The following is a 23,319-nucleotide window of genomic DNA, read 5'->3' as shown; positions in this document are numbered from 1 at the left end:
GGATCACTGCCTACGACGTGAACGTAACCTATGCCCAGCCTTATTCACGTACTACGTAAACGACGTAAAATACGACGGCTGTGTTCCCTGGTCCCATACCTTAGCATGAGTTGCGCCTCATATATGGGGAATAACTTTACGCCGGACGTACGACTTACGCAAACCGCGTATATTATGCGCCGGGCACAAGTATGTTCGTGAATCGACGTATCTCCCTCATTTCCATATTTGAATAGGAAATCAATGGGAGCGCCACTTGCGGCCAGCGTAAATATGCGCCCACGATACGCCGGCGTAGCAAAGTTATGTCGGTCGGATGAAGCCTATTTTCAGGCGTATCTCAGTTTATGGGCACGGCGCATAGATACGACGGTGCATATTTACACTTACGCGGCGTATCTCGAGATACGTCGGCGTAAGTGCTTTGTGAATCCGGGCCATTGTAGATAGAAATCTCTGCAATGGGACACAGATGGAAAAAAAAAAAAAAAAAAATCTTAAAGGGGTTATAACCCTCCATTACTCTACCCAAAATGGAAAAAAAATGCCCATAGTTCTACTTTAAATATAGTTTTACCTCCTGATATAAAAAAAAAAGCCTATTTGTCCCAAAATGATCTCATGTTCAGATAGATCTCTTCGAGCACTGAAGCACCTCCCAGAGATAATGAATGCGTTAACTGGGTCTGCAAGGCAAAGGTAGAGCCTTTGTTTACTATAATTACACAAAAAAATACATATGAAGTTTGTGCTTTGTTTTAATGTCCAAGCGCTTCATTGTGAACAACTGGCTAAAAGTATGGAACACAGATGTGATGTATTTTATGCTAACAATCACTAACTCACACATAAACTGGTAAGCTGAGGACCCAACCATAAGACCCTGCAAGACATTGGTGCTGCTGATTGACCACTTGTGAGAACTCTTTTTGAATTGCTTACAGGGGTTTATCAGCAGGCGCTCTGTTTACTGATTTATGATTAGACTCTTGTTAGCACTAATTGCGTCATCTATGACCGTGCCCACAAGAGCCGAAACATTAAGGCAGAATGCAGACTTCTCATGTTCAATCAGATGGATCTCATGTAGAATCAAACATTAGTAATGACTATGCTGATGTAGTAATGAAAAGCAAAAAAGAAAATGCTGTGATCTTGAAGATTTTAAGTCTAATCTGCTGATTTTTAAAGTGAGACAGTGCTTTGCCCATGAAATATATACTGTAGCTGCAGGTTCATTTAGCTTCTTCTTTCATACACTACTTACGTTTTGCTTCCCTTTGCTTCATTCATTTGTTGGAGTGAAGAAACTCTGTCTGGTCTGTTCCCTTCCCAAGAAGGAGAAGTCACATTTCCTCATACAGGGTACTTTCTTTAATTCCATCAGGGGAACGAATGGGTTGGAAGCACAGAATATGCAAGTAAAAGTAAGGAAGTGGGCAGCAGTTAGGTGAAATGGTGGCTTTGCCCTGCAAAGCACATTTACTGTACAGTAAGGCCCCTTTCACATGGGGCGGATCAGTAATGATCCGCCCCGTGAACCTCCGCTTGCTCAGTGGGGATCGCTCTGTTGATCCCCGCTGAGCTAGCGGATGACAGGGCGGTCCCCGCACACTGCGCAGGGACTGCCCTGTCTTTTCTCTGCTCTCCCCTATGGGGGGATCAGATGAACACGGACCGCCTGTCCGCGTTCACCCGATCCGATAGACGGATGAAAAAGTAGGTTTTTCCTCCGTCACACTTTGGCGGATCGTAGCGTGTCGGATGTCAGCGGGCATGTCACCGCTGACATCCGTGGCTCCATAGAGAAGCATGGAGCGCCTGTTCAAATCCGCAAAAAAAAACTGTCAGGCGGACCTGAACTGGCCGCCCGTGTGAAAGAGCCCTTAGTCAAAAATTTTTTTTATATATATTTCTGTTCATTGAGAGACACTAATAAGAGTCGAGAATTCCAGAATATCTTTAACTTTGGGTAATACCACCTTCAGGAATAGGAGACTAGGCTCAAAAAAACAAAAAGAACAGCCCAAGGAGTGACCATTCTGGTCACCCAGCCTTCCATTCGCTCGAAGCAACTATTTATTTATATTTTTTGCCTATTGTCTATGTGTAAGGACCTTAGTCCCTTCTGGAAATTTTAGTTCCCCTTTTTTGTTATTTTGGCAGGGAATGATTTATTTTTTCCTCTTTTTATTTTCTGGTGATCTTCAGCCAACTGCTGACTGGGTAAAAGGCTGGATGTTCCATTGAAATCTTGTTGGCTCAGTCATTGAGCGCATGCAGTTCCTTGCCACATGTTCAGCTGCCACAACCCTGACTGGTCTAAAGAGCAGCCTGTGATATATCTCATGAGGGAAAACATATGACTGGTCAACCTCGGGCTGATTTTTCATGGTGTAATTCAGGCAGACAGAGCACCACCTTCTCATTTGTTCTCAGAGGCCTGTGAGATGGTAGGCCAGCCATCTGTGGGTTTTGTTGATTTAGATTATGTTCAGGCAGTGAATAAGAGGCTTCCACCCTGGACCTTGCTCACAAATTTAGCTGGCTACACATTAGAATTTTCTGTGTAGCCAGCTTTAAGGATAATTACAGCTCTTTTGGCTCACAGGAGTGCAGTTCGTTCTGCACTCCTGTGATGCATTTTCAGTAGACAGAGGGCTACAGCTGTCAGCTGACATTACAGAGCCTGTCCAGACTCGGACAAGATCGCTACAATGAAGTCGGTATGAGCCCACATGCCTGGACCAGCCTCTCAGCGAGCCGCTTCTGCCCGATCCACAGCCCAGCGCTCCAGTGAGCGTGGGAGTGGCAGACCAGTGACTGACAGTCACCAGCTCTCTGTTCAGGGAGCTGTGAGAACCAAGCAATCAGCGGTGTTCTACAACTTGGTTCTCAGTGTTAGAGGTGTCGGTGAACCGATGCTGCATCCACCTAGGGAAGTATAAATCTGCAAAAAAAAAAAACATACATCTCTTTTAAGTCTTGACTTTAAATAAGTCTGAGCGTGATGGAGATCCAACCCCCTCCTCCTTTCATTAGGGATTGGTTACTGAAATCACCCACCTGTAATGAATGCAGAAACTGACAGCCTGACTATGACAAATTTGACCAATATGTATCTACTTGGAGTATCATTATCGATAATATAAGCTCTGATTACTTCAAACGGTTTTATAACATTGCTAACCATTATCCCATTGACTGGGTTTGGGGGATACCCCTCACCCCTTTCTATCCTCTCTGCTGTATATGCCCATGTATCTTTTCTCCGCTCTGTCCCTCACCTGACCCCTCCCCCATAGTACACACAAAATGTAATACTTACGCCCATCTTCTCACACACAGGTCAACCTCTGTGACTTTGCTTGGCTTTAAAATACAAAATATTTCAGACTTCTAATTTTTGGAACTTGAAAGGTCTTTTATGTTAAAGAATCTGTATCTTCTCCAAGCCACTTACTTAGTTCCAATGAAAAGCATTTACAGTAGGTGCATATCCACCCAGATAGCACAGATACCCTAAGCCAATCATCATTGAATCAGTAGATGCTGATTTGCCAATGACTAGACTAGATGAGAGCTGTGACTGTTGTGTAGACACCCCCCCCCCCCCCCCACGGTCTAGTTATGTAATCCCAACCTTCATGCCTGGAAGGATAGGTATGGATTACACAGGGGTATCTAACCATTGGGGCAGCATGGTGAATTTAACCCTAGTACACACAGTTTTGGTCATACCCTTTTGACAGAAGCCAGCCTAATGGCCGGCTTCTGTCAGTCTGACCCTAGTATATACAAGTCGCATGTCGCCGGACATTCGGGCCCGTGTGTACTAGGCTTTACAGTAAAAGAAAAGATAACACTTTTCAAATCACCAAATTCTTATATATTTACTTGAATGCCAATCAAGGTGAATTCCATCATGTGCGAGTCATTGAACAGCAGCAGAGACCCCTGTTGAATCAATGTTTGCGCATCTTATATGCTTTAAAATATACACCATTAAAATAATTATTAGAATATGATTTTTAATTCGGAGCATTTAGTTATTGACTGCAAAAAACTCTGTGCTAAGGGTGTGTGACACTTACATATCTTGCAGGAGGAACATATGTACAGTGTGGGAGTGACAGTATCTCTAATGAATTGATCAATTTGTGCATGCTCCCTTTTCTACAATATAATACATACATTTGTATTTTAATGTTTTGGAGATTGCAATTGATGACTGGCACAAAATAGAGTCCCAGTTTTCCAGCTCTGAACATTACTGTAGTATTGTGCATGCTTTCTGTGCCCACATTTAAGTAGAGAGTTTACATCTTTGATTTTTACCTTTTTCTAGGATTATTAGAAGTTCTAGATCTGTTTGTAATTTAGAAACAGCGTGTTTTACTGCTTTCAACAGTGCATGATTAAAATATAATTGCGATTTACTAAAAGATATGGCTGGGTATAAAAGTGGTACAAGACCCTGCAATAAATTTAAGTGTTTTTAAACTTTGTTTTCTGGGACACATAAAGCTAATTATTTGTATTTATCTCTTTATATGGCTATACTTTTGTGTTTACACATAACCATTGATGTACATGTAGCACTATAAGGAAAATACATAATTTTTGTGATTATATAAATTATTATATACAGCTAACATGAAGTCATATTTGTTGGTAAATGTATAGGTATACTTCCTTAGATGAATCACTAGCAGGGTCCCTAATGCTTGGTTGATACATTTGGAGTAAACAGATATAGTTCTATTTTCCTGGAGGAACTTCCTGCTCCCATGCAGTAGTTAATGTAATCCTCTGCTTGCCTGTCCGTGTTGGGAGTCTTCTGACGATCTGCAGACTTGTTTTTGTTGCGGGATAAACTCACTGTGAATCATCTCAGTTGCAGGCCAGATCCTGCTGTCAAAGTCGTTGAAAGGAAGGGGCGTTTATGGGCGCTCATGGTAACCATGTGCCAGAAGAATGAGACTCAGTAATTTGCATATTATTTAGCATTAGATAACAACAAAAAAAACAATAGCAAGCCAAATAGTGTATAGTTGTAAAGTAGTAATGATAATAATTAGCAGTCTTACCTTGTTCAAGCATTATAAGCTTTTCTATAGATAGACCCCCCTGAGTAGAAAATAGACACTTTAGATGGTATCCCACTGTGAAGATATTTAGGTATAAAAATTCAGTTGTCAAAGGGAAAATATAGCCGTTTTACAAATATTTTTAAATCAACTTTGTCACTAAGTAAAAGCAAATGCCAAAAACCAAGACCTGCAAAAAGAAGAGGCTTTATACTTCTACTACCACTCTTGCCTCAGATCTTCTCTCTCTTCAGGAGCTACAGGTGCATGGAAATATGTTGTATATGAGGTGGCCATCTCTCTTCAAGAGACCTAAGATGAAAGGAATAGGTGGTAGGATGGGTGACAATGATGTTTCTGTTGAAGGTCCACGTTTGTAGCATTTTCTTACCGATGGAGTTTGATATGTATGTAATGTGGACTTGATCAGATGAATCTAAAAAACACCTTTTCGATAAAGCGACCATGCTTTGATGTGTAGTTTATAACTATCCATTGATATTGGGGAAGCCATATTTGTTCATTTTATATGCAGGCTCAGCTTACCACAATACAGAGTTCATTGTTTACTATCACTCCTTCTCAGTGCAAGTCTTTAGACCAGGTTTGACCTATTCAAATTCCATAATGACATGGATGAGTGAGTTTGGGGTGGAGGAACTTGACAGGCCTGACCTCAACCCAATAGAACACCTTTGGAATGAGTTAGAGTGGAGACTGCGAACCAGGCCTTCTCATTTAACATCAGCAAAAGACCTCACAAATGCACTTCTGGCAGAATGGTCAAATATGTTGGATGAACAATAGCATAGTAGCTTTTTATATTGTGAACTATATATATATGCATTATACCTGTCTATACCAGTAGGTGGCACTGCAGTTTTATGTGTATTCTATGGTAATGTAATACGAGGAAGTGTTTGCTTTCCTCACTGTGTTCTTGTATGCATGCTCCCGTTCCTTGAAAAGACATGTTCTGATATTCCTCTATGAAAGTAAAGTAATTTTTGCAAACAATAAGCTTCCAGTGCATGATTTCAATGCCCTAACAAAACATTTCCATAGACACACTCCTAAACCTTGTGGACGCCCTTCCTAGAAGAGCTGGAGCTGTTATAGCTGCAAAGGGTGGGCTAACTCAATATTTAAGACTGGGATACCATTAAAGTTCATGTGTGTGTAAAGGCAGGTGCCCCAAAACGTTTGACAATATAGTGTATGTGCAATCTCAACTTGCAAGTACCTAAATGTTTTCCCGCATTCACTAATGCCTATAAAAATATAGTGCTGCACTACTTACATAATCCCCAAAGAAATCATAGTGACTTTTAATTATGTATATAAATTTTAACATTTCATAATCATAACTGATCCAACATACACAAATATACACCATGTCGTTCAATGTGCATGGATATATCTCTTACAATACACTATATATATTCCTTCCAGCATATGTATATTTAATCCATGTATGTCCATTCCCAACTATGTGTACAATACTATTCTTCAGTGCCAATCACATGCCAAGAAGTGATGCATCACTCTCCACCCCTATTCAGTGCCATATTGCCCTCACCTTGAGAAATTGACCTATCACTTTGATTAGGTCTCGCAATGCAATCACCTTTTAAGGGTGCCGACTCAGATCCTCCTTTGCTGTTACTTCCTCCCATAGGGACAATATATTAATGGAATGCAATTGTGCGCAATCCTGGTGCACTACAAAAAGATTACTTTTTCCTAAGTCCAATACATCCGGTATGGACATCACTCAGCTCCGCCCTACCCATGTCATCACAATATCACATGACTTCCTCAGCAGAAGTCTCTTCTGAAATAAAAATCCTCCCTGTTCACCATATTTTTTTTCAGGCCATGGTCACATTATGACCCTTCTCTTTTCTTCTATTGCTTCCCTGGGGTCCTTCTTTTGGTGTCCACAACAATGCCTGCTTGATGTGCACCCCTCCTATTGGTGGAGGCAAGGCTTGCAGAAGCAGGTTCCTCTCTCATAGGCTCGAGAGGCAGGAGAACACACAGGGGCAGTGAGGGGACCAGTGGCCAAGAACATAACAAGCAGAGGAAAATGTCTGGTCCTCAGGTCAGGATATCAGCTTTGCTCATAGAGGAAACTGTGACCTTGATCCATTACATAATGGAATTAGAATTGGAATTAAGACTGAGGAGTAAAGTAATTGATGCACTATTTAAAATTCACTTTTTCTGGATTTGGGCCTTAAAGCGGACCTTTAGTAATTTTTTCATCTAATAAATCTTCTGCCCTTGTTGTTTTAACTTTGGATAGTAAAAAAAAAAATTTCTGCCAGTAAATACCTTATACAGCCCACTTCCTGTTTCTTGTCTGGTCATTAGCCTAGGCTTATGACATCATGCACAGCTCTCTCTCTCTCACTCTCGTTAGAGTTTGCCAGGAAGGGAGGGAGGAAGAGGGCCAATGAAAGCTGCAGAGCTGGAGGTGTGCCTCTGTGTAAATCCAGTAAGTTTACAAGCAGCAGCTTCAGCTTCCCACAGTTAAAATGGATGCAGCCAGACTTGGTGGATGGAGATTTCTGCAGCATTTTTGGCAAGTACAGAATCACAGTATATATAAAATAATATGCAAAGTGGTTGGAGGGAAGCTTCAGAATGGCAAAGATGTTTTTGTTATAAATATTGTAAGCAGACTGCAGTTTTTTTAAACACTTTCCCTAATTTGCATATGCCCACAAGGGGGAGCTGTACAACGCAATGTATGAAAAAAACATTCAAAATATGCAACAGGAAGGAAGGAAGAATGGAAAAGGCACTTCAATATTACTTTCAGACCTTAAATAAAAAAACACTTTCATTAGGAATCGGGCAGACACAAAAGAAATTAAGGACTTAGTCATGCATAAAATGTCACTTGCGTCAACATGACTCATCCTACTGTCCTCTATTCTCTTGTTCCAGTTATGTCTTCACACTGTCAGTAGCAGAACTCAGTTAAGTGACAACATGAAACAATGACAAAAAAAAAAAACCCACCTAGAAGCCATACCCAAGAAGGGACATTTGCGGCTTGTTGACCACAGTTCTGTTTTAAAATGTAGACAAATATAAACCATTTAAACCAGTTAATGTATTTGTGAAAAACAAATATTTTAAATGATACCTTGTGCTATGTTTGTACTAGCCTCCTGTAATTCCCCGCACATCAGCCTGTGAGACAAAAGAACAACACTGGAAGAAAACTGGGGTCTACGTCTACTGCATTGCACAGTGCTGTGACGCTAACAAGTGGAGCTTTCTGATTGGAGGAGAGAGCCCTTCACTATCAGCCACCTGATTTTACCACTGTAGCCAGGGTGCTGAATTACAGAAATATGGAGAAGGAGACTTTGCCCTTTTTACAGTCAGTTTTACTATCGATTTGTTCTGCTATTCTAGATATTGTGTTGCATTATCCCCTCCAGTCAGCAGGGGGAGAGCTCTAGCCAGGAGAGCCTATGGACTTTTTTCAGAACACTGAGGATCATGGGAATTGAAGTCCAAGACATAAGCCATAGAATGGGATTCATAGACCCCTTTACATTACAGTTCCCAGAAAACACAGAGGCAGAAGGGAGTGGTAGCTTTTAACTGCACTAGAAACGTTCTCCTCTTGGCAGCACAGGAATCCATATGAGCACACCAGCCTATGTGTCCACATCTCTGTGGGAAACCAGACCGGTGGGGAATAGAGCTTGAAGCCTGAAAACAGTAACACCGGGGCAGCGCTACATGGACTACGGTGATCCCATTCATTGCCCCCTTCTGCAGGGTGACTGGAGTGCCCTCGCTCTCCCCTCCAGATCACCAGGGCCATCTACACAAAGACTAGGGGCACCTTTCCAACAGTGGAAGTCTACAGACATACCACAGGTACTAGTGAGAGGGTTCACTGCCCACCATTCTCACACTGATAGCAGAGACCAAGTTGCTGAAAGCAGGAAAATATAGGTGTAGGTGAAGGGTGTAGGTGCTATAATATAGCACCTATACTGCATGCTGATTCACCAAGACTGTTGACAAGTGTACCAATGCTGTTTTTGGGACCCAACTATAGCTGGCAGAAGAACACAGTAAAGGTTTTGCCCCTATAAAACTTTTCTACAAGACCTTATCTATTACTCATTCAGTGGGTACCTCTGTCCAGTTAGCCTAGGTCTAGCATAGTCACCCTTAATGCACTTTGGCAGTATAGTCTCCTGAACGTAGTTATTCCATACATATTACTATCCGCCGCTGTACGCACAGTGATCTTGGTACTTTTGCTGATTCTGGTGCATAGTGTTCTCCTATTCCTACTGCTGACTATTGATCATACTCTAGGATGAGTTATACTACTATTGCTAAACCACTTTCTTGCCTTTATCGTTGTCACCTTGTGTGACAATATAGAGTCTTGCCTTTACTAATCTATTTGGTGTCTGAACAGAATCACACACATTTTTGAGAAGAGAAACAGTTTTCAAATACAAATTTCAACTGTGTATTACCAACTACATTTTTCCAACTTAAGGACCGGAAAATTTCCCCCCTTAATGACCAGGCTCCCAAAGCGGCACTGCGCCTCTTTAACTGACAAATGCATGGTCGTGCGATGCTGTACCAAAACAAAGTTGAAGTTATTTTTCCCACAAATAGAGCTTTGTTTTGGTGGTATTTGATCAACACGGTTTTTATTGTATGCGCTATAAACAATTTTTTAATTTTTGATATAATAAATATCCCCAAAAAATAAATATTCAGTTTAGGTCAATATGTATTCTTCTACATATTTTTGGTAAAAAAAATTGCAATAAGCATATATTGATTGGTTTGCGCAAAAGTTATAGCGTCTACAAAATAGGGGATCTATTTATGGAATTTTTCTTAAAACATTTTTTTACTAGTAATGGCGGTGATCTGCGATTTTTAGTGGGACTATGACATTGCGGCTGACAGATCGGACACTTTTGACACCATTGACATTTATACAGTGATTAGAGCTAAAAATAGCCACCGATTACTGTATAAATGTCACTGGCAGGGAAGGGGTTAACACTAGGGGGCGATCAATGGGTTAATTGTTACCTAGGGTGGTGTTTCTAACTGTGGGGGAGTGTACTGACTGGAGGAGAGAAATCGCTGTTCCTGATCATTAGGAACACGCGATCTCTCTCTACTCCCCTGACAAATTTTTATTGCCGTCTTGTTCCTCAATTGAGAAATACACCCCACTATTTGTACTAGTGACTATTGTTATCTAAAAAAAAAAAGTGAAGGGAAATCAGAAATATTAGAGTTGTCCCCAGAACATGAGGCAGGGGGAAATCTTCCAGTGACAACCATCTAAGAGTAAAATCCCCCCTCCCACACTTTGGGAATGAAAGGGAATGGCAGGGTGGAGTGGGTGGACTCACCCGCCCAGCGAGTCCAGTGCTGTTCTGTGGCGATCTGCTTCTTTTCTGCATCCCCCTCGGTCCCGCGCCAACATTTTCTTCTGAGATGGCATCGGTAAGCTGAGAGTGGGTTTTACAGGTTAAGCCAAAGGCTTCACTGATGATGCGCCACCCTGCCCCGCCCCCTCTTATTTTCCCAATGAAGGACTGTGCCTCCTGGGACATACACATCTCATGAGGCGATGAGGGCAAAGGGCAAAGTGCACATCATTTGCCTAAATAAATTACATACATTCTTACAAAAAAAAAATGCACAATTTCTGCAGCAGAGGAGAGGAGAGGTGGAAAGAGGCAACATGCCCTGAAGAATAAAGTTTTGCTTTAAGTTTTCCCTACTCTACTCATAATTAAGAAAGTCTATAAGTATACGTACACTTTAAAACCTAAAACAAGAGGACGATAAGGCAGAAATCCTGGAGGATGAGGCCTGGTTGTTTGGCTGCTATTCATAAGGCTTCATTTCCATGGACGTTTTTACAGCCACTTTTCTGAGCGTTTTTTGCAGCTTAAAAACAGCTCTCCATGTTAGTCTATGGCCTCATGCCCACCACGATGTTTTTGAGCTGTAGATGGCTGAGCCGTTTTTAAGCTGCAAAAAAAACAAAAACAGGACCAGTGCGCTCTGAAGCTCCAGAGTAGAGCTGTAAAAACGCCAGACGTTAAAAACCGCTCAAAAACGCTACCGCTGCGTTTTTGAGCTCCAGCACAAAAATAAAATAAAATAAAAATAAATAAATAAATAACATGGACAGGCGTTTTTAAGCTGTAAAAAAGGCTAAAGAAAGTGGCTGTAAAAACGTCCATGGAAATGAAGCCTTAATATCATCATCTGCAAATCAATCCAACTTAGGTTGGATCTGAAGCTCAACTGATCTTTACATTTTTTTTTCTTCTTCTTTTTAAACACAATGCATATTCAAGAAAAATCTATGTAATTCAACAAGTCTAGTTTACACCACTACAGTGCTTCCACGTGTTTTAAAAAAATATATAGTAAAATGAGCATGCTGCTTTTTTTGGAACGCATGTGAAATACATGTAAAAGCATCTCAGAAAACAAAAATATATAATTAAAAAATAAACTAACACCCAAATGCATTACAAACACACATGGAACAGCACAGAATGTGGGGATTGCAGTGTAAAGAACCTCTAAGTTACTGTTTTTTTTTCTGTATATAGCATGGTCATATTCCATATCACTAGGGTACATATATACAGTAAATATACAAACATTATTGATAAAATAAATCAAAATACAAAAAAAAAAAGAAGAAGAAAACAGTCCTGCTAAACTAGAGATTACAATCTTCTAATGGCCTTTAAGGAGAGTGAAATAATGTTTTTTATTAGTGGTTTTTACTTTTTAATATTCCTTTTTAAAATGTTTTGGCTGATAACATTTTTATTTATTTTTTGATCCTGCAGAGGACAAGCTGTGGTTACATCCTATGTACCGTCCTGCTGTCTGTCGCTGTCCTATTGGCGGTAACCGTCACCGGAGCAGTTCTGTTCATGAACCACTACCACGCGCCTTCCACAGAGCCTCCGCCAGTCATTACAACAAACATGGAAGACCCCAATGCCCTGGTCACCATAGAAAGAGCAGACAGCTCCCACATCAGTATATTCATCGACCCCAACTGTCCGGACCCCCTTCCTCGAATGGATGGCCTGCAGTCTTCTCTGTTGTCTGCCCTGGCTGACCACGACTCAGAGCTGAAAGTGGCTGTGGGAAAGGAGAGGGCTATGCTGGCGGGATTGGTGGACCAAGTGACACAGATGGTTTCCCAGGTGTCACGGCAGCGGGCTGATTGGGAGAGCCTAAGGAAAGGACAGAATGGACTAGTATCTGAGCTGGGGGCTCTGCAGAGTGAGCAAGGAAGACTTATACAGGTACACTTTGGTGTTTCTTGCATGACTTAAATAAGATTTAGTGGGGGAGATACCGTTGTGCTCATAAGTTTACATACCCTGCAGAATTTATGATTTCTTGGCCATTTTTCAGAGAACATGAATGATAACACAAAAACATTTCTTTCACATATGGTTAGTGTTTAGCTGAAGCCCATTTATTATTAATGAACTGTGTTTACTCTTCTTAAATCATAATGACATCAGAAACTAGTTGACACAAAGGGATTTAAGGTAACCATCCTCACCTGTGATCTGTTTGCTTGTAATTTAGTTTGTGTGTATATAAAAGGTCAATGAGTTCTGGACTCCTGACAGACCCTTACATCTTTCATCCAGTGCTGCACTGAAGTTTCTGGAGTCTGAGTCAGGGGGAAAGCAAAATAATTGTTGTCAGAGTTTTACAGGTTAAGCCAACGGCTTCACTGATAATGCGCCACCTGGCCCCACCCCCTCCTCCTTTCCCAATGAAGGACTCCCCGCCCCCTCCTCCTTTCTCAATGAAGGACTATGTCTTCCAGGACATACATATTTTAGTAGGCGATGAGGGAAAAGTGCATCATTTGCCTAGATAAACGACATGCATTCTTAAAAAAAATAAAACGACAAATTTATGCAGCGGAGGAGAGGAGAGATGGAAAGAGGCAACATGCCCTGAAGCTGCAAGACAGCCCAATAATTTACAGGAACTGGAGGCTTTTTGCCAAGAGGAATGGGCAGCTTTACCATCTGAGAAGATAAAGAGCCTCATTCACAAATACCACAAAAGACTTCAAGCTGTCATTGATGTTAAATGGGGCAATACATGGTATTAAGAACTGGGGTATGTAAACTTTTGATCAGGGTCATTTGGGTAGTTCCTGTTGTCATGATAAAAAGAGTAAACACAGTTGATTGATAATAAAGGGCTTCAGCAAAACACTAAGAGCCCATTCACACAGGGGCAACACGACTTCCAGCACGACTTTGGGAGGCAACTTGGACACGACTTGAGTATGAATCATCAGGCAACTTACAGGGCAACTTCAAGTTGCCTCCAGGACAGTACAAGGCAACTTCAAGTCGCCTCCAGGATAGGAGGCTTTCCAGTGGCCAAACAACAATCAGCTCTGTGGGAGGGAGGGGTTTGCCTGAGAAATGTATGTTCTCTTCCTGTATTGTTGCTTCAGTTAAGACAATGATCCAACTTTTGAGCTGACTTCCATTGAAATCAATGGGTACAAGTTGTCTACAAGTCGCCTAGAAGTCGGATTAAAGTAGTACAGGAACCTTTTTTGAAGTCGGAGCGACTGCAGTAGTGTGCATTAAGACGGCTCCATTCACTTACATTGATTTTCTCATGCAGCACGACTTGAGGCGAATAGGGGCGACTTGAAGTCAGATCCAAAGTCGTCCCTGTGTGAATGGGCTCTAACCATGAGTGAAAGAAATGTTTTGTGTTATCATTCATATTCTCAGAAAAATGGCCAAGAAATCATAAATTCTGCCAGGGTATGTAAACTTATGAACACAACTTTAAGGATTCTATCAACCAATCAAAATTTACTTTACTTAAATAAGCAAGGTACTAGTTGAATTCTTATTGCTTTCTATATGTTTTGGCTTTGCACTTATGGCCTGCAGACGCGAGCGGAATTTCTGACGGAAAAAAGTTGGATGTTTTTTTCTGACGGAATTCCGCTCAAGCTTGGCTTGCATACACACAGGCACACAAGTTCTCTGAACTTTCGGACGTTAAGAACGCGGTGACGTACAACACTACGATGCAGAAAAAGAAGTTCAATGCTTCCGAGCATGAGTCAAATTGTTTCCGAGCATGCATGGCTTTTCCCCGGAAATTGCATACAGACGAACGAATTTTCAAATATAATTTTTTTCCGTCAGAAAAATTGAGAACCTGCTCTCAAAAACGTTTGCTGGCGCAAAAGTCTGGTGGAGCATACACACGGTCGGAATTCCTGATGAAAAGCTCACATCAGACTTTTGCTGGTGGAAATTTCGCTCGTGTGTACAGGGCATTTTGTTCCCTACACTGTTTACTATAGGAGCTTTGAAGGTGTTCCAATGAAAAGTCTCCATGCTGCTTCATAGCAACCCCTTTTAAAGTGTGCCATTTTATTGCGTCATTTTAAAATTTATATCAGTGCATGGGCGGCAGTTATATGCAACAGGAGCATTTTTCCTTCAGAACATTTTGCAGACGGTTGGAGAGGACCCAAGCATATTTTTAAACATTTCCAGAAACGCTTTGCTGCAGAGCTGGAGTTTGTATGTTCTTCACTTACAAGGTTATGTTGGAAGGACCGTGGACTTGGGTTATTACATATTCACATCTGGAGTGTCATTACTTTAATCTTTTTTTTTTGTATTACATGCTTCTTCATAAGGAGTTCATACCAGAATGCATTGTGGAAAACCCGTGTTTCCCGCACCGTTTTTAAAACGCAGTGCTGTTGGGATTTGCAGGGAGTGTCAATAAAAGTTTTAGTAATGACACCCGAAACGCAGATCCCAAATTCATTGAATTTACCCGCACCAGATTGCATGTAAAAAAAAAATCAATCTTAAGAGCACACTGCAAGTGCAAACAAGCCCAGGTGGTCGGTAAAAACAGACAGTTCAGTCATGGTTTTACCTTCAACCGCTTACCTGCACAGGGCTGCATTCATGCTGCACTGTGGTGGGTTGTCATTTTCAGGGTAAAATAGGCAGTGAGGAGGCGACATATTGCCTCTCCACTGCCTGTCAAACGCCTCTGAAAACTGATCCACTCCGCCAGTGAAGAAGCTGAAGGTACGCTAACTACCGGTGTCCCAGAGATCCGACAGGCAAACTGATTGGGTGGAGTCTCTAAGCAAGGTCAAGTTCCCAGCTATGTCCATACAAGTGCAAAAAAAATCACAATCTTGGTAAAGCCCAAATTTACTTTCAGTTTGAACCAATTAAATACACTTCCAAAGCATGAAAAGAGAAAGTGTGCAAAGTAGCCTACAGCCTCTGTTGTATCAAAAGGCTGTAGAGAAGGACCCTCGCTCTCGGAGTGTAAACTGTGGGCTCTATGCCGAGGTTTGACACATCCCCTTCAGTTTTCGCTATACAGCCTAGCCAGGTCAGTGACCTCACTTTTCTTTAGGGCAGTAAAACAATGGGCCAGATTCAAGAAGCAATTGCGCCTGTGTAACCATAGGTTACACAGCGCAATTGCTTACTTGCTCCGGCGTAGCAAATGCTCCTGATTCAGGAACATCACTACGCCGACTGCAGCCTAAAATCTGCGTGGCATAAGGCTCTTATGCCACGCAGATTTTAGGCTGCATTCTTGCGTTGGCCGCTAGGGGGCGCTCCCATCGTGATCTGTGTATAGTATGCAAATTGCATACTAACACCGATTCACAACGTTGAGCGAGCCCTGCGTACGCAAATTACGTAGTTTGCGTACGTCGGGTTTCGCGTAAGGTTACACATCCTAATAGCAGGCGCAGCCAATGCTATAGGATACTGTCACGTACCTTAAGGGAGAGCCCGACGTGCAGGAAGTGGCTGCTGTTGCTCCTCTGATCCCGGACCCCTGGTAGAGTAGACAGGGGGAGCGGGAATGCAGAGTCGCACAAGCGCCAGGGATGACGCTGGTGCAGGGGCCAGATGGAGCTTCTGCGAAGTCTGAGGAAGTCTCTGAAGGGCAGGTGCAGGCCGGTAGGTAGCAGCCTGGATGCAGGAACACTGGAACAGCAGGTAAGCCGGAAAGGAAGGTATTCGGAGAGTCTGGCCGCAGCAGGTCCCAGAAGACTGAACAGGGTCCCAGAAGACTGAAGAGGCAGGAGCAGCCGGACTGGTAAGCAGGAGAGGCCCAGGTAACAGAGAGGTCGACTAGCCGGGTCGGCAACAGGCGGTCAGCGGAGTACCAGGGATCAGGCAGGAGGATGGTCAGAACAAGCCGAGGTCAGGGCAGGCGGAAGACAGGAACAACAAAGACAAGCCGGGTATCAGGATCTGGATCAAGCAGGAGTAGTTGGTACAGGTACAGGTACAGGTGGTCTCAGGAAACGCTGCAGACCGGACAGCAAGGGGCCAGGCTCCCAGGACACTTTAAATAGGTTTGTTTTGGCGCCAGATGGACGCCTGCACGTGCCCGCGCGCCGTTACCGCCGGTGTGCGCGTGCACGAGCGCGATGCCGCGATTGCGCGCGCATTGCGCGTGCCGGTGCGCCGCTAGCGCCCTCTGGTGGCCAAGGTAATTCATGACAGATACCCACGTTCCCACGTTGCGATATTTAAAATCTACGTCGTTTGCGTAAGTGAATCGTGAATGGCGCTGGACGCCATTCACGTTCACTTTGGCGGGATCATTTACATTGCACGCGCTTACGCCGGGCAATTTTGCCGGCGCGCCCTAGCAATTTACGGAGCTACTGCTCCGTGAATCGAGGGCAGCACAAAATATTTGCGGGAGCGCAGGGCAAAATCGTTGCCCTGTGCCTCCGCAAATAAAGCGCAAATATACCTGAATCTGGGCCAATGTTTCTTAGTCACCAATCCCATCCCATAGGTTAAAAAATGAAAAAACAAAACTGCCCTGATCAGGCCTGGACTGGGACAGCAAATAGGGCTGGGAATTTTAGACTAAGCAGGTATTTTTTCAAGGGACTGGGAGAGGCCATGCATTCGCGGGGATGATTGGGGACTAGATATTCACGGAGTTAGTCCTGTAATGATTACAGTGCCCCTTTACTGTGCAGCCCCCTTTATATTACGCTGCCCCTTAACATTACAGTGCCCCTAGCATAGGGTGACCAGACATCTCTGGTTTCAGGGGACAGTCCCCGGATTGAGGACACTGTCCCCGGACCAAGTCTGTCCCCGGTTTTGTCCCCGGATTGAATTTGAGAAGGGGCTGGGGCAATTTCAAAGACAGTCAGTGTAGAATAAAAAAATAAATCTGAATTACACCCCCCGCTCTGCCGCTCCTATTCGCTTAGGAGAGTGTATTTTTTCAATTATCTGTGCCCCTTTCTGATGATCATGTGCTGGTCGGAGCGGAGGGAATATTTCTTTAGTTTCGGGTGCATGCCCATTCAGCTCCGCTTGCATGTTCTTCTGCCTTGGCTAAAGTCTCGGCCACCTGCCTGCCTGCTTATCTTCTTGCCTTCCCTGGCGGAGTGATCTTCCTCTGCTCCCCACCCAGTAGTAGCTGGGGCCCGGAGAGTAAGACTTGACAGGCTGTGAAGCGGGCGGCGACGGGCAGAGAGTCGATGATTGCCGCCATTACTAGTAAAAAAAATATATATATGTCCCCGGATTTTATTTAAAAAATCTGGTCACCTTATCCTAGCAATCACAGCCCCCCATCGCAGTACCCCTCACAATCATGCCCCTCTTTTTCTCCCTAATCACATGCTCCCTTACCCTGCCTCCCCTGAACAGTCCTACCTTCAGCAGAGCAGAGGCAGGATTTGACCAGTGTGTCCTCTCCAGGGTCTCCCACCCCACAAATGATGTCATCCTATCAGCAGGGCAGGGAACAGGAGGAGCTGCAGATCTGGATCATATTAACAAGCAGATGATTACCTGCTTGTTAATATGAAAAGACTCCTGCTCTCTGTGCAGATCTCCAGCTCCTTCTGCCCCCTGTTCTGCCGATAGTATGATATCGTTGGCGGAGTGGAAGCGCCAGGAGGTGAGACACAGGCATGGCCGCATAGCGGGAGGTGAGCAGTGGCCCTCCTTCACCGTTCACCTCCTGCTGTGTGGCCTGGTCATCAACAGGCCACAGACTATAAGCGGTCCATGGCCCAGGGATTGGGAAGCCCTGCATTAGCCAGCTCTTGTTAGGAAATGCAGCCATCAGTCATTTTGGGGCACATCGCACAGCTTGGTGCCCCCAACATTCCCCAGGGCCCACCCACTGGCCATGCTGCAGAGTCCTTCAGTACACCCACTTTTATTTTAACACTCTTACTGTATTCCAAGTCATTAGTGCTTTAAAGATTGACCAGTAAGGAATTATTCAGCAAAGTGATGGCCCAATCCTGCAAAAAGACATCCCACTCCAGCAAAAGAGAAAGCCCCATATATTAAGCAGAGAGACATCCCCATATATTCAGCAGAAAGCAACCCAATCCAGCAAAGAGACAGTTCAGTCCAGCAGAGACGGTCCAATCCAGCAAAGAGACATCCCCATATATTCAGGAAAGAGACATCCCCATATATTCAGCAGAGACATCCCCATATATTCAGCAAAGAGACATTCCCATATATTCAGCAAAGAGACATTCCCATATAATCAGAAAAGAGACATCCCCATATATTCAGAAAAGAGACATCCCCATATATTCAGAAAATAAACATCCCCATATATTCAGAAAAGAGACATCCCCATATATTCAGCAAAGAGACATCCTCATATAGCATCTGTCAGTTCCCCCCTCATTAAAGGACCCTCCATCAGTGTCCCCATCATTAAAGGACCCTCCATCAGTTTCCCCATCATTAGATGACCCTCCATCAGTGTCCCCATCATTAGAGGACCCTCCATCAGTGTCCCCATCATTAGAGGTCCCTTCATCAGTGTCCCCATCATTAGAGGTCCCTTCATCAGTGTCCCCATCATTAGAGGACCCTCCATCAGTGTCCCCATCATTAGAGGTCCCTTCATCAGTGTCCCCATCATTAGAGGTCCCTTCATCAGTGTCCCCATCATTAGAGGACCCTCCATCAGTGTCCCCATCATTAGAGGACCCTCCATCAGTGTCCCCATCATTAGAGGTCCCTTCATCAGTGTCCCCATCATTAGTGGTCCATTCTGGATAAAGAATCATCAGAAACACCTTTGGACAACAACATTGTCAATCTGGGGAGGAGAGTGTTATATGTACAGTACTACCAGATTTATATACACTAAACAAATTGATGCCAACCTGCAGCTAAAAAAATGTAAACAGTTAAAGCAACAATTTTGAATAAAGGTTTAACACAAATGAATAAAGGCTGATAATTGTAAGAACCCTTGTCAGTGGTAAATTGTTTCCTCTAACTGCTACATCTGCAGAGCAGCCTGGTCTGTTGAAAAACAACACACTTACTGGCTAGACAACCAGGTGAAAACTAAAGACTAAAAAAAGGAAACTAATGCAGCCTCCACATCTAAGAATTGGTAAGCTGAATATAAGAAATGTTTGCTTTTGGATTTATTTTTGCTTTAATGGAGACAACCAGGACCAACAGAAAAGGACAATCTCCCAAATAGGGACAAAGAGCAGTATAACCAGACAGGGGTGCTAACCCTCACCTACTCCATCCAAAACAAACATTTTTTGCCTTTTACATGCACTTTTAGATACAACTATATTATCCTGAATGCATAACAGCATTATACCAGCCTGTCATTTGGTGCCAATTTAAAAAGTCCAGAAAATAGACAAAATTTACATTAAAAAAGGATTTTACTGTGTAAATTAGGTCAGTGGCTCTTTAAATTTTCCCTACTGAGAGGGCTCCCGAATGTACTACAAAATGTGCCGAAAACACTGGGCCGCTGTTCTATGCATAATAAGGTGAGGGATTGCATGATAGATGAAGAGCGAGATCTGCTAGAGCGCAGTTGGCGCCACTTTACCATTAACACATGGTAGCGCTGGCACCCCTCTCCACACACACACACACGCCTAGGCCAACAAATATCTGGCACATGGATCTGGTACACGTTGCAGGACAGGTGCCAGCTTCTCACATAGTTTGTTTAGCAGTAAAAAATCAGGACCCAGAAAGCTTTTCTTTCAATTAAACATGTTGGCGGATGTTATTATGGAAAACTGTGGCTTTTACACATCGCAGAAAGCCCAGGAGCCACAATACCATGAAAAGGACCCGGCAGGTTTTATTGCTGTATATATCAACCGTGTTCAAGCTTATCCCAGCAGCTGTCAGAAAATGTCAGTACTGGATTATTCCACCTTAAAGGATAATTCCACCTTAAAGGGGTTGTAAAGGTTAGTTTTTTATTTTCTAAATTGGTTCCTTTAAGCTAGTGCATTGTTGGTTCACTTACCTTTTCCTTCCATTTTCCTTCCATTTCCCTTCTTTTTTTTTTTCTTTGTTTTATACATTTTTCACTTCCTGTTCCTCCTCCTGACTAACCCCCAACCAGATGATGGGGGCAAGCTTACTGAGGAGAAACAGGAAGTGAGAAATTTAGACAAAGGAAAAAAAAACTTTTAGAAGGGAAATTGAAGGAAAAAGTAAGTGAACCAACAATGTACTAGCTTAAAGGAACCTATTTAGAAAATAAAAAACAAACCTTTATAACCCCTTTAAATACCATTTTACATGTTACACTTATATTTAGGGTGCCAAAATGGTCCACATCTGACAGTGTGCGGGGGTTAACCCCCACCCAGCAGCTGTCAGATTTATAACAAGTGCAGTTGTAGAGGTGCCTGAATGGACATTTTGGTGCCGAAAGAAAATGCAGGATGCACTTGACTAAAAACATAAATATATATTTTTACATATTATTGTATTATATTTGACTTTTTAATTATTATCATTACAATGCCGATAACGCCATTTCCGCCCGATATGTTTCGGCCGCTGATATTTCGCTGCATCTCTTAATGAGCGCACTCATAGTCCATTGACACTTTCTCTAGCTCTCCAACCACTTGGAGATCACCTACAATAGATAGACTGTGGCAGAGTGGCCCCACCACACCGGATCACGTACATGTACGTGATCTGGCTCTTCCATGTAGGGAGCGCGCACGCGCCCGTCGACTAGCAGGTCCTGGCAAAGGATTTCTGTCCAAAACCGGCGATCAACTGAGCGAATGACAGAAGAGAGCCCTGGGATGGTAAATAACATCTCTACAGACAGCAGCAATGTGCCATTTTTTCTCTAAAAACTGGCACATTGCTTACTGAAAACAGCACAGGGGTTTCTCTTAAAATCCCAGATCTGGTATGGATTTTGAGGGGGACCCCTATGTCATTTTATTAAATTTGGTGCAGGGTTCCCCTTAATATCCATACCAGACCTGAAGGGTATGGAATTTGGGGGGACCACCACGCAATTTTTTTTTTTGGTTTAGCATTCCTCTTAATATTCATACCAGACTCAAAGGGCCTGGTAATGGGCTGTGGGGAACCCATGTCATTTTTTTTTAATGACTTATCTGTATTGCGGGACCCGACAATTCATTATAGCCACGAGTAGTTTTAAATGACTTTAGAAATGTCATTTTACTGCAGTGGCTGTTCTAAACACGGGAAAAATGTGCCACTTTACAGGCATACCTCAGGTACGAAATTTAAAGAAATATTTCACTTTTGTTTCACTTTAACCACTTGAGCCACGGACCATTTGGCTGGCCAAAGACCAGAGGACTTTTGCAATTTGGCACTGTCGCTTTAACTGACAATTGCACAGTCGTGCGACGTGGCTCCCGAACCAAATTAATGTCCTTTATTTTCCCACGCATAGAGCTTTCTTATGGTGGTAATTGATCACCTCTGCAGTTATTTTTTGCGCTATAAGCAAAAATAGAGCGACAATTTTGAAAAAAATGAATAATTGTTTACTTTTTGCTATAATAAATATCCCCCAAAAATATATAAAAAAACTTCTTCTACATATTTTTGGTAAATAAAATTTGTAATAAGAGTTTATTGATTGGTTTGCGCAAAAGTTATTGTGTCTACATAGTAAGGGATAGTTTTATGGCATTTTTATTAATATTTTTTTTCTACTAGTAATGGCGGCGATCATTGATTTTTATCTTGACTGCGACATTATGGCGGACACATCAGACACTTTTGACACCATTTTGCGACCATTGTCGTTTTTACAGCGATCAGTGCTATAAAAATGCACCGATTACTGTAAAAATGACAGCAGTGAAGGGGCTAACCTGTAGGGGGCGCTGAAGGGGTTAAGTGTAGGGGTTAAGGAGTGATTCTGGCTGTTTAAGGGCGTGGCTATGAGTGACACGTCACGTCACTGATCCCGATCAGAGGGAGCAGACGATCAGTGACAGTGTCACTAGGCAGAATGGGGAGACGCATGTTTACACTTGCCTCTCCCTGTTCTGCAGCTCTGTGACCCGATCTCGGGATAGCAGTGGACTTTGGGTCACGGAGCTGGTGGCAGGGTGGCGCCCTTCTGTCGACATACATGTACAGGAGTCGGTCTGGAACCGGTTAAGCATTATTAAAATCACTGCTCCCGAAAAAACTTCCATTTTAAAACTTTTTTTGCATTGATATATGTCCACTGGGGCAGGACCATATCGGGTGGTGTTCAGTTAGAAAAGCCTACCTGCAGACTTAAAAGTAGGCAGCTTTTATATTTAGGCCTTAGAAGCACAAAGTACCCCAGGTCTTCTGCACCCTGACACCTCTATCATCCAGCACCCCTTACTCTGAACTTTGATCACTACCGACACCCCTAACAGCACACCCCCTTGCACCCCTAACTCTTAACATTCCTGGTTCCCATCACCCCTGACTGTAAATCTTCCTGCCTCATAGCACTCCTCATATTGAACCTCAACAATCCAGACACAGCTCCTTTTTTGCCAGCCTGCAACTCTACCACTGCCCATCTGTCCCAGCTTCAAAGCTCAAGTCAAAAAAGAGCTTCAACCTGGACAAAGGGAAGAGAAGGAATGAGACACATAAATCCAACCAAAGGGAGGCACCACCCCACGGTCACCACAGCTTCACAAGGAACCCACTAGGACCAATTCTTACCTATTGGATAATAACCATGTGTATAGTCTCAGGCCTCGTACACACGATAGGTTAACCAGAGGACAATGGTCTGATGGACCGTTTTCATCGGTCAAAATCAATCG

General features: G+C 43.1%; 1 protein-coding gene across 2 annotated transcripts in view; it reads left to right on the top strand.

Moving 5' to 3' along the window:
* The window catches only part of FIBCD1 (fibrinogen C domain containing 1), a 387,702-nt gene that overhangs the window by 203,371 nt on the left and 161,012 nt on the right, over positions 1 to 23,319 (top strand). For both annotated transcript variants that reach the window (XM_040324665.1, XM_040324666.1), the window contains exon 3: positions 11,987 to 12,454. In XM_040324665.1, the coding sequence (XP_040180599.1) occupies positions 11,987 to 12,454 (468 nt within the window). The remainder of the gene's footprint in view (positions 1 to 11,986; positions 12,455 to 23,319) is intronic.

This window comes from Rana temporaria, chromosome 9 (genome assembly GCF_905171775.1).
Source record: "Rana temporaria chromosome 9, aRanTem1.1, whole genome shotgun sequence".
NCBI classification, from domain to species: Eukaryota; Metazoa; Chordata; class Amphibia; order Anura; family Ranidae; genus Rana; species Rana temporaria.
This window is presented reverse-complemented; position numbering and strand designations above follow the sequence as displayed.